The sequence below is a fragment of the Falco biarmicus genome, chromosome 11 (genome assembly GCF_023638135.1).
Source record: "Falco biarmicus isolate bFalBia1 chromosome 11, bFalBia1.pri, whole genome shotgun sequence".
NCBI lineage: Eukaryota > Metazoa > Chordata > Aves > Falconiformes > Falconidae > Falco > Falco biarmicus.
Window position 1 is genome coordinate 4,490,711 of NC_079298.1, and position 19,228 is coordinate 4,509,938.

At 53.9% G+C, this 19,228-nt stretch overlaps 1 protein-coding gene across 1 annotated transcript in view; it reads right to left on the bottom strand.

Moving 5' to 3' along the window:
* Nucleotides 1–19,228, bottom strand: part of SGIP1 (SH3GL interacting endocytic adaptor 1) — a 54,102-nt gene that overhangs the window by 11,410 nt on the left and 23,464 nt on the right. The window contains exons 5-16 of the mRNA XM_056356664.1: nt 18,387–18,441; nt 17,314–17,489; nt 14,283–14,294; nt 13,560–13,571; nt 12,743–12,767; nt 12,262–12,313; nt 11,112–11,197; nt 9,733–9,825; nt 8,413–8,487; nt 5,990–6,445; nt 2,741–2,859; nt 1,800–1,926 (exon numbers count right to left, since the gene is read on the bottom strand). Coding sequence (XP_056212639.1) covers nt 1,800–1,926; nt 2,741–2,859; nt 5,990–6,445; nt 8,413–8,487; nt 9,733–9,825; nt 11,112–11,197; nt 12,262–12,313; nt 12,743–12,767; nt 13,560–13,571; nt 14,283–14,294; nt 17,314–17,489; nt 18,387–18,441 — 1,288 coding nt within the window. The remainder of the gene's footprint in view (nt 1–1,799; nt 1,927–2,740; nt 2,860–5,989; nt 6,446–8,412; nt 8,488–9,732; nt 9,826–11,111; nt 11,198–12,261; nt 12,314–12,742; nt 12,768–13,559; nt 13,572–14,282; nt 14,295–17,313; nt 17,490–18,386; nt 18,442–19,228) is intronic.

A 19,228-nucleotide genomic window follows, 5' to 3' on the forward strand; every position in this document is an offset into this window, starting at 1 on the left:
CCCACCACTGGCTTTGCATGGAGCTGGAATTGCAAACCCTGCAACCCGGGGGCACCCCTCCTGGCTGCCCTGCTCGGGGTCTCTCTGCCGAGGGGTGACCTGAAAGCTCTGAATTTTGGCTCTTTTTCAAGCAAAGCCCCTTTGGAGGGGGTGGGAGCCACTAGAGCCAGCGGGCACAGCTTCTTACCCCGCAGCCGCGTCAGCCCCTGCTGCTCAGGGTGGGTAGGTCATTAAAAACATCAAGCAACAATTTTTGTTCACAAAAATATGTGTCAGGGAATAAAAACAATAAAAATTAAAATGAGAGCCTAAGGGACCCATCGCCTGCTCAGTCTACAGGACCATCACACAGCCCCCATTTCAGAGCCACTTTGCCCGGCCTCCTGAAGCCCCCCCAGCCATCCCTGTCCTCAGCCTGGCTGCTCTCCTCCACCAAAATTGTGTTTACCGCCCGCAGCTTGCTGCCAAAGCTGCAGGACAGTGGGCACAGCCAGGACCGACAGCCGATACACCGGGGATGCTCGGGGCTGGCTGGCCCCTTGCTCGAGGTGCGGTATTTTTTCAGCAGCATGCTGTGACAGTGACCAACAGCCGGCGAACAGGTACAAGCGTCTACAACACCTCAAGAGTGAAACAAACAACAGGATGGAGACGCAGGTTGAAGACTCCGGCAAACCTACAGGGAGGGCTCAGGTGGGTGCCGGCACCACGGGGACGGCATCCACCGCATGGCTTGGGCCATCCCATCGCCTTCCAGCCATCGGGATGGTGTTAGGGTGGTGATGCTGCCGCTCCCCACGGCTTGGACGGTGACAGCCGGTGGGAAACGCCGCAGCCAGGACACGAACACCAGCCCGGTTTGAGGTTTTCAGGAGAGCCGGGGTTCAGCTCCCTGCGCAGAGCCTGCCACCCCACACCGGCAGAGGCCTGCCAGCTCCCTCCCTGCCGCGCAAACCGAGAGTGCTCATCACAAAAAACACAAGAGAAAAAAAAAAAAAAAAAAAGAAGGAAAGTGTTCCTGGCACAAGATGGAGCTGCGGGAAGCGAGGGGCAGTGGGGCTGGCGGCCGGCAGGATGACAGGTACGCGGAGGAGGGAGCACTGGCAGCCGGGGATGGGGGGGGTGGGGAACAGAGGGAGGCACAGAGGGTCGCAGCACATGGAGCCTGGGAGCTGCCAGCCAGACTCTATTCACATTTCTTGTCCCAGGCCCTGGGGGACACTGGGGGGGGGGGTTGGCAAAACTCATGTTTTTCAGGATGTTCCTCCAAAAGAAAAACTACAGCCCTTTGTTCTGGTCTAGGACCTGTCAAGGTACCGGTTTGGAAGAACCTTTTCCAAGGTCTCGTTTCCCACTGCCTCTCTACGGGGAAGTATGAATTTAGGACATTGAAAGAGATTTAATATTAGTCGCCTCCTGGATCCCAAGGTCTGGCTTCCAGCCGCCCTCCCCTCCATCTACAAGCATTGCCCACAAAAAAAAAAAAAGCTTATTTGGACCAAATTTACAGACCATAAGCACATTTTATATTATATTTCACTTAGTGATAGCCCCTGCCTTCACCAAACATTCATCTTTCACAGCATTTGGAGCTGCCACAGAGAGAGCTTTCCCTAGCAGCATCACCTTTGTGATCCGTCACCCCCCCCCTCAAATCCCTTTTTGCATTTAAAAAATCTGATGAAAACTAATGAGCGTGAACCCAAAGAACAATCTAGCAAATGAAAAGGTTTCAGGAATCTTTTAAGCACGTTCAGAGGTAGGAAAGGTGAAAGAACAGCAGTGCTGTATGTTTTTACCAACGGTGGGAGTGGTGGCTGCACTCAAGGAATTGGTGGAAGATATGGAAGAAGTACTTTCAGCACGGGCTAAAGGTGCTATCGGAGGAGGACTGGATGAGTGAATAGGAGGGCTAAAAGGCCTGGACTGTAGGAAAACATAAAATAACAAAAGGTTAAAGAAAATATCCACAGTAACATTTGCATCAAACAAACAGAAGCTTTATTCTGTAACCCTCTGTGCCTCCAGGCCAGGCTCCGCTGACATCCCAGGGCTGACTTAGTACAAAACTGAACAATTTTAGTTCTTTCAGTGCCAACAGCATTTTAGTCCAAACTTAAAAAACTGGCAGATGATTCCCACTGTCTCGTGGGTCCGTATGTTGGAAATCCTCATCCTCACTAGGGATGGGAGGTCCAGGGGCCACAGGATGGGTTTAAGGCACTCGGCATCGGGGAGGAACAGTGCCACCACACGCTAGCTCGCCAAGGAGCTGCTCAGTGCGTCCTTATGGATCCTTTAGGGATAACTGTATAACCATAACATCAATCAAAAAATTCTCTACAACTTACCTGAAGCAGCCCGGGGTGGCGGGATGGAACCCACTTGGCACGGCACAGCGGTGGGGAGCCCCACCAGAGATTACCCTTCCCACGAGCGTGCTCGCTTTTCACACCCGTTTTCTGCCTTCGCTGTAACTGTGAACCACCGCGGGCCCACGGCTGGCACCACCAGGCTGCCAGCAGGCAGAGCAGGAGACATTCACAGCCATTTTCCCACGTGGAATTGGTCTCGTTGAACAAATTATGGAAAACCCCCGCTGGCCCAGGCAGCCCCCATGGTTACTTGCTCTTCATGACCTGCTCCGCTCAGTTAACCCGTCTCACCATTCAGCAAACGCAGCCCCGCCGCCCCCACAGCACATGCATCCCCCCTGCACGCCTCGCGACCACGAACATACCACGTCAGCGACGGGCTTGCCAGGGGGCAGCTTGGGCCGGGAGGGGGGCCGGGGTGGCGGTGGTGGTGGGGTGCCACAGGTGGCCAGTGGCGTGCCGGGGCGAGCCGGGGACGAGGAACCTGCAAAAAAGGGGAGCTGTGAGCATGCGGCAGGCTGGCCCCCCGCAGCTGCGCACACCCCCCACCCCCCGCACGAAGCAAAGGCTCCCCCCCCGCCCCGAGCCGCTGGGTGCCCGTGCACAAGCTCCCGTTGACCATCGCTCCGCACTGGCAAAGAGTTTTTCGGTTGCTGATGTGCTTCTCGCAGGGGCTGCCCGCCTGCACCAGGCACCCGGCTCCCTCGGCGAGGAGGAGCTGGGAGAAGTTGTTATTGGAGGAATCTCATGATTTTCCTGAAAACAAGGCATGACAGGCAGGGAAAAAATAATGCTTAACTCCTACAGCAGCCGACAGGGATGTCACAGCTCCCAGGGCTCCACAAGCAGCACAGCCGGCGAGCAGGGTCTGTCCCCTACCGCAGGAACGAGGGGTCCTGGTGAGGGGGTCAAAGCTTTGTCCGAGTGAAGAAGAGGAAGGGTGGAAGAGCAAGGTTATCAGATTTGCTGGGAGTGTAACATGTTTCCCAGGTCTCTGGAAGAGCTTCAACGAACAAGAGGGTGCTGGTGTTGTGCTTTGTGTGGTCCCCAGCAGCCGCTGCCCTGCTGCCAAGGGGGACATCCTGCGATCAAATTGAATCGTAACAGATGCTTAAGGGGATGCCCAGCAGGATGCTTTCCTCTTCCAGGGTAAGCTCAGCAATAACTGATGTTGTACAGAGTGGTGGGAGACCACATCCAGACAAGAGGGGCGGCAGGAGCTGGGGGGGACGCAGACCCCATGTTGCAGAATGGCTGAGCTGGCGTTTGCTGCCCACCTCCGCGGAGCACAGCAGCGTGTTTTGCTCAGGCTGACAATGAAATGATGCCTTTAGCCTTATTTTTCCTGCTTATGAGAGAATCTGTTTATTAAGTTTTTTGCGTGATAGCTTAGTTTAAGGAAATATCAAAGCTAGATCTGCAGAAGACAGACCAAAAGGTAAATGACAGAAGGCTAAGACAAGAGATGGACTTGTTTAAAGAGAGTAAATCCTGGCCCTTCATTTGCACAACTCTGAAATGCAAGCTATTTTTATTTAAAAGCCTGATTTGGGAGCCAAAGTTTGAATTTTTCCTTTGTTATCCCAGTAAGAGCCTGACAAAATCAGAATTGTTCAGTGAAAGTAACTTAGCAGCACTGAACAAGTGTCAGAAGATGGAGACTTGGAGGGTGCATTTTGCCCTGGCTCAGGAGCAGCTGCCGGCCAGCCAAAGCCCTGCCAGACAGCAGCTTCCATCCGGGGGGGCTGTTCTTCAGGTTCTTAAGGGCCCTGTGAGACCCATGTACCTCTAGATATTTTCTACAACGAGAAGCTGGCAGCATGTTGTAAATCAGCATGAAATCAGAAGCCTGCTGGGCTTGGAGCAGCCTGCTCTAGTGGAAAGCGTCCCTGCCTGTGGCAGAGGGGTAGCACTAGGTGACCTTGAAGGTCCCTTCCAACCCAAACCCTTCCACACTTCTATGACGATTCTCTGCTGGTCCCTAGCCCTGCCCCAGTGACACCCACGAGCCCGGGCTCCTGTGGGATGTGGAGGTAGGAGGGAGTCCTGGGATGGCTCTGCTCCACAGCATCCGACAGCCGGGCAGCCCTGGGGCTGGATGCAGCCACAGGGGCCTCGGAAGAGCAGCACGGGCAGGGTGCTGGAGCCACACCATGCACCCAGACTGGCTGCAGCTTTCTGAAGATTCACATGATTTTTGATCGTGCATGTCAACGCTGCATTTGTAGGGCTCACTGTCCTGGGTAAGGCTGAGGTGCCAGCACACTGCAAAGGACCGAGGCAGGAGACAACTTCTAGGGAAGAGATTTGGATCTCCCCAAACAGGCGGTGCCCCCTTGCCGAGCTGGGTTTCTCCATCCATCCATCCCTATGTGCTGAGCCACTGGTGCGTCCCCATCCTGCAACCTCCACTCAGGCGAGACAGTCGCTCAGTGGGCATCTGGGTGGAGAGGGCATAGGAAGAGTGGTGCCGATTCCCACTGCCGATCTCCCGGAGAAGCCCCAGCTCCAACCAGTGTCACCACACCCGCGCAGACCCCTGCCGCCCCATCCCAGCACAGAAAAGCCACCACCAGCACAGCAAAGCCACACTAGCAGCAACAGCCAGGCTCAGGGGGAGGGGGAAGATGCCCCCAGCAATCCCACAGCCCCCTTAGAGGTGGCAGATGGCACAGCTTTCAAGCTTACACGAGGCTGGTGACAGTGGGTGGGCACAGGGCTGGGGAGCTCTGCACCCAAAGTGCCTGCTACAGGTGCCAGTGTCTGCAGGGCTCTGTGGGGGGTAACTCTCTCAAAAATAATGTCTGGTGGCTGCAGGAGGGCAGCATGGCAGCTGGGGGGGGACGGGGACACACAGCACAGCTGCCCAGGTACAGCGAGCACCCTGGGGTCAGTGTCTGAAATAACGTGATCACGTTGCACCTTCTCAAGCACTGTGGGAGAGCTTGTGTAAGCTGACCTCTGAAGAGTTCGTTTGCCCTAATGGGCGTGCAGACATTTATAATTAAGCAGATGAAGCCTGGCAGCCAGCACATGCTAGACAATCCTATCTAGTTCTGCCCCTGTGAGAGGTTTCACCCTGGAAGCAGTTTCTCCAGACCTGGCTGGGCATCCATCCACGCTCTCACAGGCGAGAGGGACCAAGCGCCAGCAGATCCCTGCTGCTGTGAGTTACTTTGTCTCAGCAGCCCTGGGGCAGGCGGATGCAGTGACCTGTCTGTCTGCAGCAGACGGAACCCCTCTGGTTCCAGGGCTTGCTCAGGTTATTTGCCTGAAGCGTTTCTGCTTACATTCACTCTGAAGCCTACCGAGGATGGAGTTGCAGCAACAACAATCCCATGCAAAATTTTGCGTCGAGGGGTTGCATGGATGGCAGAGGTGGGAAGGGCAGCTTGTGGGAACTTTGGGGAAAGGCTCTCAGACCCATCCGACCATCAGACACGCAGCAAGGAGTGGGGGAAGAGGACACAGGAGGCTGAGGGCAGACGCTGGACGTGGAAGCACAAGACTGCTGGGTGGGAGCGCAGGCGCCAGGCACAGGCACAACCAGGTGGGAGGGGATGGCGGATGCGGTCACTGCCACACCGAAGCACACCCAACACCACGGGACGTACCGCTGGTGCTTCCCGTGCCGCTGCTGGTGCCTGGTCCGGGCGAGGAGACCACCGTGCGGTAGGTGGGTGGCGGAGGCGGCGGCGGGGTCGCTCTCTGTCCCGGCCCAAAATCTTTGGGAGAGGCGGCCAGCTCCAAGTTCTCATCCTTAAGGTGGGACTGCTCAGAAACCTTCTTGTGAACCTCTTCCAGGTGGAGCGGTGAGGGGAGCGGGCGGGAGGGCTCAGCCACTGGGGCATCAGCCAGGCTGCCCGCTGCTGCCAGTGGGGACCCCGCTTTTTCCTGGGGCATCAACTCTGGAGTCATGTTTTCCGGGGATTGATCAGAAAAATTGACCCATTTGTCTTCTGCATTAACAGCAGCAGACTTAGGGGATAGCACGGGGCCAAAAATGCTGTCCAAGTCATTGATGGACGGAAGTTTGTCTCTTTTGAGCTCTGCTGCTGTCTGGTCCCCTCCTGTGGTCAAAGTAGTTTATTTTACACTTAGCATTAACCGAGAGCACTGCGGTTGCACTATTCTCTACGGAGCTCTACGTCAGCTACTTTTCAGAGGAGATGCTTTAAAAGCACGGTTTTTTTTTTTCTTATAAGCTGCCAGGGAATATAATTCATGTGCAAGAAGATTTCTACAACAGGTCATGTGCAACGCATAAGGGATCACGCTGGATTGAAAACATACGCCGTACGAGCGTGAGCATGCACCACGAGCCAAGCCCACCTCCTCCATCGCTTCACACACAGCGCTCCTGTACCCTCCCCAGTTCTACAGCTGGCTCTCGGCCTTTGTTACGTACCGCCTAAATAACACTGCTGGGTCATTAGCATCACTGAATTACCAGCAGTATTAAACTTACGCACTCGGCTCTCTTACACACTCCACTCTCTCTATATATTTATATGTATGTGTCTAAAAATATATATATTTAAACATGCTGGCTTGACACTCCCAAGAAGTGCTGCCGGGCATGCAGTGCAGGAAAGCAGGCAGGTATATGTATTTCAGTTGCAAGCAGCAGCAAAGGGTATTTTAGGGCTCTGCTCACTAACCGAGCAACCGCACATCCACATTTGTATGAGTCCATAACTGATGCCGAGATGGGATCCAGCAGCAGTTACATCTCCAGAGGAGGGAGATCCTCCATCCTCCCTTTTGCGCCCTGTTCTCCTGCATTTACCTTCGCTGAGGGCTGGGGCCAGGGGGGCTGGCAGCTCTCCAAGGCCAGGCAGGCTGCCCAGGACTCCGCTTTGCACAGACTGAACAGGGGATGCAGCGAGGACCAGGGCAGCGTGTGGCCAGGCACCGGGGTACCCACAGGCATGTGCACCGACTAAAACCAACGTGCCCCCTGGGCTCCTTGTGTCAGCATCCCACCCCTGTCTCTGCACTTGGAGAGGGGCCACCTGATGTTCTGCTAAAACAGGAAAAAAAAATAGACCTCTGCCACTTGCTTTACTTGGTGCAGAGGCTGAAATGTGCAGCGAGTCAGACCCCAGCAAGCCAGCCGTCACATGCAGCTGGGCACTGCCTTTGCTCTTGTTGATGACTATGTATGTAGATGGACACTCTGCCAGCCTGGCTGCTTAGATAAATAGAAAAATCAGGATATGGGAGCATAAATGAAATATTGATGGATAGAGCAGTAAGCTCAGAGCGGGGGATTTCTTCATGGTGATGTTAATAATGCCCCGAGGTGCTCTCTGCATCTGTGTGTGCAGCCAGCCAGTCCGCTCCCGAGCCAGAGGCCAGGGACTGCCCACCCCTCCTCAGCACCTGCACCTCCAACAGGCTGCACCCTGCCAGCAACATGAATTATATGCTTATAAGCACTTTACGTCCTCTGGCTGCATCCAACACCACCTTTCAACCCTTCCCTCCTGCTGTCCTTTATCCCAGGTATCCCACGTCATTCTCTTCCCCCTGCCCCTCTGCCGCCAGCACTGCTGCAACCCCCCGCTGCGGGACTGGGGCGTGTTCCCACCTCCCTGGACAGCAGCAGGAGTTTGGGAGGGCAGGACCAGCTCCCCACACACAGGCAGGTGCCCCACACCCTGTTATTTCAGAAGCACAGGCTGTGCCGTGCTGCTCCGGGCAGTAATGTGCTCTTCTGCTCCCAGTTTTGAGCAGGGCATTAAGGCTAATGTTGCATTTCATCTCTAGCAGTGCCCGATCCCAAAGGTGGGGAGGAGAGAGCATTAGTTTCACCAGGGTGACACCAACTCGGGAGCCAAAAGCATCTTGCGCCGCTTCTAAAGTATCACCCCCACTGCAGCATCCACTAAAGCACCACGGATGCAAAGAAAAGAGGATGCACAAGGGCCAAACCTGTCCCCGAAACGCAGCCCCGGGACCCGACGCCCCAGTGCAGCCCCCGGCGCAGTCTACCAGGGCCATGCAACCGCGGAGGTGGGCGCTGAGCCTTTACCTATTCCCACCGTCAGAGGGGAGCCGGTGCGGGGCGGCGTGGCGGGGATGTTCTTCGGCGGGAGTGGCGGAGGTGCTGCAAAACAGAGGAGGGAGGGGGAAATCAGCGGGGCTGCGCCAGGAGCACGCGTGGCTGGCGGGGGCGGCCGCATGCTGCCCAGGTGTGAAGCAGGCAAGCGGCACCAGCGCGGGGATGGTGGCTGGGCCAGCTGGAGCATCCCCACTGCCGGGAGCTTATGATGGGTCACCGAGCGACAAGTGATCACTGGTGCCCTTTGCTGGGTTTTAGGTTTGTGGGGTGTTTTCTCCGCCCCCCCCCGCCCCCCTTTTTTTCCCCCTTTTTTTTTTTTTAAATTTTAGGTTGTACTTTAAAACCTGAATTACAATTTTAATTAAAACCTGTAGCCTCCGAGGCACATATCTGCTTCCCCATTTCTCATGTGCCCATCCTGCACGGAATGCTCACACAGGAGGAGGAACCATGTGGCTAATTAACCCAGTGCTGCTTCACAGAGGCGTTTTGGCAAAGCAGATATAAGTAGCTTCGGAGCCAGAGCCTCCTGGAGGAGCAGCCGGAATGCACCGTGGCTGCTCTGGATGCCGCTCAGCACCATTAAGCAGCCATTTCAATCCCGAATGTCACAGTCCCCTTGTAAGCTCGTGATGTGGCCAGAGGTCGCCTTGACCTTGGCACAGCAACGCCAGCCAGCTGGCAGCACCAGGGCTGGGGTGGGCTTGGCCTGAAATAGGGTGGGCTAACGGCTGGTGTGGGAGAAAGGAGCAGGGGAACAAAAAATAATAAAAAAAAAAATAAAAGACTTTGTGGCTAGGGAGGAGGAAAAGCTGTGGTTCCCCTGGCTGCCCCGGGCAATGGGAAAAGCTGCAAGCAAAACCGGGGATTTGGGATGCGCTGCCCTTCTTTAGGTTAGCCTGGAGAAACCTGTGCTTCTGACCTTTCAGACCAAATAACTACATCATTAACATGGCAGATCAGGTACTCCTCACCTGGCCATTTGCCCCAGCTGGAGATGTTTCATCTTGTAAATCCAGCCCAGAAGCGTGTTTCCCCAGGGAGGATGCATGCTGTCCCTCCCACCCTGGCCCATCCCCATCCATCCCATCCCCGGCCAAAGCCCTGTCCTGGCTCGGCCCCGACGCGCACAGCTATGGCCAGGCCAGGGGAAGAACCACCCTTCAACTTGCTACCGGCTGAAAGGTTACGGCATTGCACAGTAGCAGCAGTCTGAGTGAGGGAAAGCAGAAGGTTTGATTTCAGTATATAGTCATTTATTTCCAGCTGATAACCTGCACGGACACTTACTTCCAGTTGGAAAAGGTCTCTGTAGCTTTGGGGACTCTACGCTTGTGTTGACGGGCTGGACCGAACCCCATATCTCAGGCTGATCTAGAGTGGCTGGAAAAGAAAATACCAAAAAAAAATATATCAATAAATACACACGCAAAGGCAACAACAAAAGTGGCTGCCTCTTTCCAAATACCAAAACACAGATGAAACATGTTCATCTGAGGCTTGTAAAGAGGCAGCTCAGCGGTGGCAGAACCCCCTCATTAAAGACAGGGGGGCTTCTGTAACGGCAGGTAATTACAAGCTTGCCTGGTTTTTAAACAGGACATGCAATTAGTTTGACAATCATGCTGCTTGACAAACCAAACAATGCCATTTATGTATTTGGAGGCTTATTACATTAAGTGAAACATTGCTTTAATTGCAAAAATCGTCTGGAATTTTAGGATATGCAAGGAAAAAAACCCCAGGTATTAAAACAGAAAGGTCCAATTATATTCACAGAGGTTGTAAGGGGGGAAAAACCTCTTCTATATTTCATTTAAACTTTTGGGGGAACTGTGTGTGGGGAACTCCAAACAACTATAGTTTTGATGAAAAGAATTAACTGGAGTCATTAATTATAAGACATAACTAGGCTACGAGCGGCAGCAGCCATTTCGTGATAGCTGAGCAGAGCCACCGCCTCGGAGAGGAGGATTCCTCCCCAGGCACAGCCCGCTCCAGCCTGTGAATGGGGTTTTTCTTTGGGGACAACAAGCCTGGCAAGATCCCTGCGCCTCGGGAAAGCTGTAAATAAAAAATAAAGGCTTAGGCTGGCAGGGGGTGGGGGCAGCAAAGCATCCTTATACTCCTTGTCCAGAAGAATGCTGTTTCTGGGGGAAAAAATGACATTACTGAGATGACATCTTCGCGGCATGGGGAGCCGTAAGGCACTGCCAGGCTGCTCGGTTCATGTCCTGCTTCAGTTAAATTGGCGTGATGCTGGAACGCTGCTGCGGCGCCGGGAGCTAGCGGCTGCCACTGTCACACACCGCTTCGGGGTACATCGGTGGGGCTTGGCCAGCGGGCACAGCCCGGCTCTCATTTGAAAGTCAATAATTTTAATATTTGTTAGCTGCCCTCTTTCAGGATCAGTCCTAAGACCACATAATTAACTAATTGACTTAAACACTTGCTCTGTTTCCATATAACCCATACAAACCCCAACCCCAGGTTTAACGCAACCACCCGCCCTTCGCCTTTAGTTTTGCCTTTCTCCTTTCAGAGGAGGGCTGGGGGCTGACACCCAGGATACCCCGCTTGCCAGCAGAGCTGGCTGCCTCAAGCCCTCCGCAGGCACGGCACAGCCAGGGGTCACGGCCAGGAGACGCCACCCATCTCCCCCAGCTTACCGTCCAGCTTCTGCTCCTCGAACGCCGACTCGAGTGGGGGCCCAAAGAGCGGAGCCAGCGCCGCGGGGTCCTCCCCAGCTTTCTTGCTGCAGGATGAGACAAGTGCGGAGGAACCATGAGGTTCAGGGTTGTGCTGAGACCTGGTGTTTGAGTGCAAATATGTCTATTTTTAGGGTGCGTTTGCATTCTAGGCTAACAGCACCTGGCAAAACAGAGGGTTTCAGGCAGAGAGAAGGGGAAGGAGAGCAGTGGAAACATTTGGCCGTAGCAAACCCCATAGCACCCGTGCAGCGCTGAGGCACTGCAGATTGCTTTGGGATTAGTCAGAGCTACTCCAGACTGCATGGAAAAGGAGGGGGGGAGGGAAGAAAAGAACTCAAGGTCTGGATCATGCTCAGGTCCAAGACACCTCGAGTCAAGCCCTGCAGCTGCACGGGGCACACTCCTAGTGGGATTTGGCTTCATGCTGTACCAACTAGTCAGTCTGCTTTCCTGAATCAATATATACACACGGCACCCGCCTGCCAGCTCTCCCTGTCGATCGGGCTCAAGGCAGCTTCCAGCCACAGATGTCCTTCTGCTCTTGTGGGAGAGTGAGTGTGGACACCGTGCATCTGAAAGCAGGGGTGCCACCGTCATCAGCGCCTCAGTTCTGCACAGTTTTGCTCAGTCACGTTCCGGGGGACCCACTGTCCCTGCCTGGGCACCCCCTGCATCTCTCATCTCCTCACACAGCATCTGAGCAGAGAGGACCCAGCGCTCCCTGTGCCTCTTGCATCCTGTGGCACGGAGCATTTATTCAGCTTATTTAAACACCCAATGCAAATGTTGGTCTGCTTCATGAGCCTAAAAAGTTAAGCGATGTGTCGGCAGCGGTGTCTTTGACGAGCCAAACTGGGGCAGCTCAGCCAGGTGGTGGCTGGCAGTATTTGTAGAGCAGTAAATACCTGCTGGATTTGCTGCTGCATTACTCTGGTGTGACCCACCCAGGTATGCATGAAAGGACCAAAACCTGCAGGTGAAAACAAACGCTTCCCACAGCAATGATGCAAGTGTGCAACTGCCCACTGAAGGGTTTAAGCACCGCACCAGGACGATGTGCCCAAGCGTAGCCGTGTTGGATTGTAACGCCGAGGGACCCTGTACTGACCTGGCAGGGTCTGGGGTCGGTGTGGAGCGCCGGGGCCGTGTGATCTCCTCACCTGCGGCACAGCACAGACAGCACGGGGTTAGAGCCATTCCCCTGCCCACACCCCACGCACCCTGAGCCCCAGCCCACCCAGAGCCAGGCTGGCAGGAGGGCTCGCACCAGGTGTGCCACCGACACAGCGCATGCCCCATCCCACACCTGCTGTGGGGGTGCTGGCAGAAAGAGGTCTGGGGTTTAATTCACATTTTATATCTGTAGAAATATAGATTAGGGAGCAGCACCATTTCTATAGGGTACCCTGAGGACATCCCATATGGCCTTCTTTAAGATAGATGTCTGGGTGCCATCATTTCTGCCAGGACCACTTCACAGCAAACCTAACCCACTCCCTGCTCCACCCCCACCCACCCCCACCCCCCGCCAAAGTATCATCACCACACCATCATAACTACTGTTCTTGAAGGCTGCAGAACATACTTACTGGATAAATTCCTTTTAATCGTCCCCTGGAATTAGAAACACACGGGGTCAGCAGAATGGACAGGGACAGGGGTGCATGGCAGGGGTCCCCCAGGGAGGGTCGCAGCAGGAGTGGCAAGAATTGCCTGTCCAAGGGGGTATTTACTGCACGTGGCTGAAACGCGCCCAGCTTTGCATGTGTGCTGCGAAACCCCACATGCTGCCAGCACCGGGGGAGCAGAGCCACCCCAGCAAGAGGACTTTGAGCCACGTAAAGCCATCACCCGGCAGCACTGCCTTCGCAGCAGCCCGTGGCTTGGGGGGTCACTTACACCCTTGCCCCATGGGAAATGGCATAAACCCCAAATCCTCATGTTTGACAGGTGCAAATCCATCTAAGCCAAATATCATGGGTTTAGCCACCTAAACCCTCGCTCCTAGAATCACAGCTCGTTTAGGTTGGAGAAGACGTTTAAGCTCACAGAGTCCAACCGTTAGCCCAGGGCTGCCGAGCCCACTGCTAACCCACGTTTCTCACCACACAATGCCTGCACACAACAGAAGCCAACCCCCCCAACTCCCGACCATGGGAGCAGGAGCCCAGCTGGAGGTGGGCGGCAGCAGGAGTACCTAGGACCACAAGCAGGGTCTCCAGGGGCATCACAAGGATGCGGGTTGAACCGTGGAGGTTGCCCGTCATTGGGGTGGCTGATGGCACTGGCACCGCTCCCCCCTTCCCTTGCGCTCACCATTTAACTGGCGTCCAGCACAGACTTGGACTCCCCAGCCCCCCCGTTCCCAGCGCGGCAGGGGTGGAAGCAGGGAGTGCGGGTGCTTACCGGGCTGCGCCGCTGCGGTCAGCGAGAAGGAAGAGAGAAGAGACACCTGGTCAGAGAGCGACAGGTCAGCACCCCAAGGCCCCCAGCACCCACTGCACCCCTCCATCACAGGCCACAGTGCCAGGTGGGTGTCCTCCACCACCCAGCCTCCACCCCTGCCACTGGGAGCACGGCATCCTTCTCCCACAGGCTGGAGGTCACCCTAGCACAGGGAGAGCAGTGTCCCAGGAGACCCCAGAGGGAACCCGGACCCCATGGAACGGCAGAATTCCCCCACATTGGGCTCAGGGAAGCTGGAAACCCAGCCCTCTCGGGAAGCCATCACCATTGCATAGAGCGGCACCATGGCAGCAGAGGTCACGGACTGCTGATGGGCTTTTCTGCCTTCTCACACCCTCCAATGTGCAACAATGGGTCTAGAATGTGCCTTGGTAAAACTGTGCCAGGCCTGACACATCTTGTCCAAAACCACCAGCTCTTTCACCCAAACTACACCCCCAGACTATGTACATCCAAAGCAAAGACAGCCTAGCTCTATTTTAAAATGTTCTAAGTTAAACCAAAGGAGAAGAAAAATAAACATCACGCCTTCCAAAATGGTAGGATTTGTTATTTGCATTTTACATTTCAGTTCTAGAGACATGCAAAACAGGGACCGTGCAAACAAGAGAACACAAGACTGTGTTAAAAAGTTATAAGAGATAAAAAAACTGTATTTCTTACCGGACTTTTCCTCTAAAAGAATGCAGAAAAATAAAAAAAGGAAAATGAGAATATAAGATAATTTCTATAAAGGGATAACAGAAAAATAAAAGATTTGTATTATGACCAGAAGCATCAGGTATATAAGTGTTAAAGGCACAGCAAAGCAGAGTCATGCGCGCATCCAGCCAGGCTGTCACTCATCCAGACAGAAGATTGGAGCAAGAGAGAGACGATACAGACACACAAAACTCGCATCTGAGCCATCTCACGGAAAGGACCCGCATGCTTTGTCACCAGCAGCCCCCGCTAGCTATAGACAAAAGCCGATTCCCAGCCTGTTTCATTTCTTGGAATGCTCCCTGCGAAAGGAAAGTCAACAGCACAACTTCGACTCCAAAGTGCTTAAATTTCAGGCTATTACTCATTGCCTTTGCTCGGTGACTATTTTTTTTGGACTGCTACAAAGCCCCTGCTCCCGGGGCCATGGTGCAGAAAGGGAGGCAGGCAGGACCAGGGATGAGAGCAGGAGGTGTGAAGCTGCTGGTGCGGTACGTGGCACGGGCTGGCAGTACCAGCTCCTGCTCCGCAAGAAGTGAGACCTGAGCTATCAGGCATCAGAGGATGCAACTGACACCAGTTTACAACAGCATCTCCAGTTTTCTTCTTGTCTTTAAGTTAAGGCACCATAACTTACACCCCAGGAGGGTGGGGCAGACAGTGCCTATGGACACAGCATCTCCCATCCTGCTGCTGTTTTCCAGGAGAGGCTGGTGCACAGGAGGGACTGGGTGCTGGAGCAGGGCTTTGCAGCTAGTTTTGGGGAGGAGATAAGCTCAGGACAAGGGCAAGGACCTGGACAGCAAAGCATGGAATTCCTGTGGATGCAAAACTCCTTCAGCCAGCTCCTTGCTGGGGCTCTAGTGCTTTCCTGGACAGCTGGGCTTGTGCCGCTTTGCTGGGACGCGCCTGGCTGCAGCACCGCTCGCCTCCCCACCTGCACTCTTTGGCTCTGTACACCAGGGTTTGGATCGTGACATGGGGAAGCAGCATGGCTCCTTCTGCCCAGCCTGGCACAGGGCTTTTCCCCGAGCCCTTCGGGCTGAGCTGAGCACACCTGTGCTGTTTTACACAGAGGAGACAGCTCCAGCCCCAGGCTGTGCTCTGCCAGCCACTGAGAACAGGGAATTCCCAGAAGCAAAGCCCAGAGCATCCCGACCCAGCACCCAAAAGGAAGGCTTCGGACTGCACCACAGTCATGCTCACCAGAGGCTAAATCCTTCCTAACCGACAGCAGAACTCCTTCCAACCTCAGCAGGAGAAACACCACAGAAAAGAGGCGGCACAAAAATCACATCTAGCAAAATGCACATTTTGTGGGGGTTTGCTTTCCTGGAAAAGGTGAGGGGCAGAAGAACTGCTGACCATATCAGCCTACTCCTCACATACTGGTGCAAAACTATTCAAGTATTTCATCACAAGAATAAAAATCAACCAAGGAACCACGGACTGCTAGGAGCTGAGCGTAACCATTCGATAATTTCCTAACAGATCTTTATTTATTGCCAGAGACAGCATTGCTTTACATTTTCTGGCTAGATTCTCTGAAATCCCTCCAACTGCAGGCTGCAGCACAGAATCAATGAGCAGCTACTCCCCACCTCTGCTGCAGCTGTGCCAGAGCCACCAGCTGCACCCCGGCATGGGCGAGCACCCCGCAGTGCCCAGAGCAGCAAAGCCCCGTGGCAGGGGCCTACTGCTGGCAAGGGATGCAGGCAGAAACGCAGCGAGGGAAGGACAATACACCAAATATAGACTTGGCCTGTCAAATACATTCTTAGTGCTTTCCCTATCCCATTTTTAAAACATTGCACTGTTTCCTCTCCCCTAAATATAACACTGTCTCCTACATGGCATGCATACACGCGTGCGCACAGAACTGCCAGGGCCATCGCTTTGCAAAACCATAGCTTGTTGCAATACGAAATTCTGGGACTTTTTCTTTCTTGATGAAAATTATCCACCTATTTGGCAAATAATTGCCAATCTCCAAAACTCCCCTCCCTTTTTTTTTTTTTTTTCTGAATTTTGGGTTGGGTTTTTTTTTGTTGTTTATTTGTTTGGGCTTTTTGGTTTGGTTTGGTTTTGTGCTTCCCAAAGCAGCCCACTGCAGCTTCTAACCCTGGAAGGCTAACAGCCAGAAAGCCCCTGGTCACAGTGCAGAAAGCACCCAGAAGTACATGCTGCTAAAAGGGACCGAGCGCTGGGGGAAGCGGAGACGTGCCGCAGGGACTCCGTGTTTCCAAGGACAGTGACTCGTCCCAGAAGCGTTCATTAAACTTGGCAACGTCATGTTGGTTTAGAAAGACATAGAACGCAGTCATTTGGTTTCATCTTTGCCTTGAGTTTGAGATTCATTCACACTTCAGACCCAGGCTATTTATAAATCATAGAAAGCTTCATCTGAAAAGACACTATAGCCCACACTAAAGCCCACTGAAAGACAAAAATCAAATCTTTTCACGGCTGAACAGATTGGGATGAGACAAATCTTGACAAGCCTTAGGAAAACCGGAGGGTGATGGTATTTATACCAGGAGGGACTATGGAGAGATGACCTTTCCTTCCAGGAAAGGAGAGACATGTCCCTCTAACATCCCATAGCAGCAGTGTGGAAAACCCCACAGATGCTTTCCCTGTCCTGGGAACCAGGGCAAGACCCAACTGATTTATGTCCTGAACAATGACCATGCTGAAAAATGAGAGGGGGACAGGGAAGAATAAGGGAATAGTATATTCTGAACTCAGTTGCCCTGTTTTATGAGCAGAAAAGGCAATTTAAGACATTATGAACTGGAAACATCACCGCAATACATCTGAGCTCCACCTGTAGTCACATTATTGGCTCCATATAACCTAGACCAGTAAATAAAGGCACAAACACCAGCGTAGCCATTGGCACCCAAGGAAGAACCCAGCTCGCTCGGGGCAAGCCCTGCGGAGCACACGGCTTTTGCAGCTGGGGGAAAAGACTGAAACACTGAGGACTCACCACAGGGGATGGAGAAAGTGCAATGTTGCCTATCGATGCCTTCAGCTCGTCCACTGTCGCTGCGCTCTTCAGGATGTCTTTAGCCTGCAAAGGCTTGATCTTAATGTTGAACTTCTTGTGCGCCTCCTCTTCCTCTTCGGACTCACTTGAGGAGTAGAAGTGCTTTCCTTTGGTAGGTAGAGCACAGTTAAAGAAGATTTCCTTCTGCTGCAAGGGGAGAGCCTCGGCACGCAAAGGCTCAAGCCTCCCTGAAGGGTGGGAATTAGATGTTCCCAAAACCCCTTACTCCAAACGCCCAGGGGCAGGAGTAGTGTGCAGGGGTGAATCCTCCTGCCGTGGAGTTTCACGGCTTTATCCACATGCGGGCAGAGGACATGGGAACTGGGGGTCACAGGGACAAAGCCAGCCCTGGTTTAGCCCAGCAGTGATTTGCATCAGCGTCCAGGTGTCCTCCCCATCTTAAGCGCACGGGCTCACCACCTACAGAGAATCAACCAGCATTTTTCAGCAGGAGCAGAGGAAGAAATTCTGCTTTTCCATTGACTCTCCCCCAGCAGCAAGGAGGTGGCTTAAAATCTGCTGCCAGCCCACAAGCTCAGCACAGGCACCGGCCATCAACACCTCCTTGCCCCATGGCAGGGCATGCTGTGGGAGCTGCAACCTCATCTTTGCTCTTTGCTTTTACCAGCACCCAGATCATTTCTGCCCCAAAACAGCATCAGCCACGACAAGGTACCACGTGGCCAGCACCCACATGCAGCACTGCGACTGGGGTGGGACAGCGTGGTCTCCATAGGGCATCACACCGGGATGCTCCCCACACTGCTCACACTGCCTCGTTTCGGAGCGGTACATCAAAGGCGATCAGAATCACATTCTGCTCTACTGCCTCCGGTAATTCCCTCTGGGAGCCAACTGTAGCTGCAAAGTGACAGCTCAAAAGGAAAATAAGACGTGGGAAATAATAAATAAAGTAAAAATAAAATAAATAAAAAAAGTCAGTAGCCTGTCTGTGAACCCCAGCTCATCTGACAGTTTGTAAACCAAGAGGCAAAGCCAACAGTAAAGGATATAGCCTGGTTCCTCTGGTCGGATGCTGTATCCCTCCTCATCGAGCTCAGGCGAATTCTGAAGAGGGCACGCAAAAAAAAAAAACAAAACCACACACACCAAACCAAAAAACAAACAAACCCAAAAGAATTACAAAGGCTAATGCTGTTCCTGTTCCTGGAAAGCTGAAGCACATTGTTGGTCCCGCAGAACGCGATGCCCAGCAAAGCCCTGCGCTGCCAAAGCCCGGGTCTGACCCCGGGGCTGCAGGGAGCACCCAGCCCCTGTGCCCCACACAGCCGTGCTGAGGGTGGGCTTTGCAGTGCCGTGTTTTTGCAGAAAAACACTTGCAACGCCCAGCTGCAATGCAGGGTTTTCTCTGAGCAGCATCCTGCGGCCTGGGCATCACTCTCCAGAGCCACCCAGTTTTGGGGCAGTTTTATACAATTTAATTGACGTTAGAATGGGTTGGATTGTCCATCTCAGCAGGGCCAGGCTCTTCTCTGTGGTGCCCAGTGATGGGACAAGGGGCAACAGGCACAAACTGCAATACGAGAAGTCCCACCTGAATATGAGGAAGAACTTCTTCACGAGGAGGGTGGCAGAGCCCCGGGCCGGGCTGCCGGGGGGGGCTGGGGGGTCTCGTCCCCGGAGACACTCAAAGCCGCCGGGATGTGGCTCTGTGCGGCTGCTCAGGGAGCCCCTGCGCTAGCTGGGGGGGCTGGGTGGTCTGCAGAGCTGCCTTCCCACCCCACCATGCTGTGATACACAGATACGAAATACGTATCTGGACACACACCCACACCTGGACATCACCCAAACCAGCCACGGCCACCCAGAAAGCCAGGAAGCAGCGAGCAAGCGC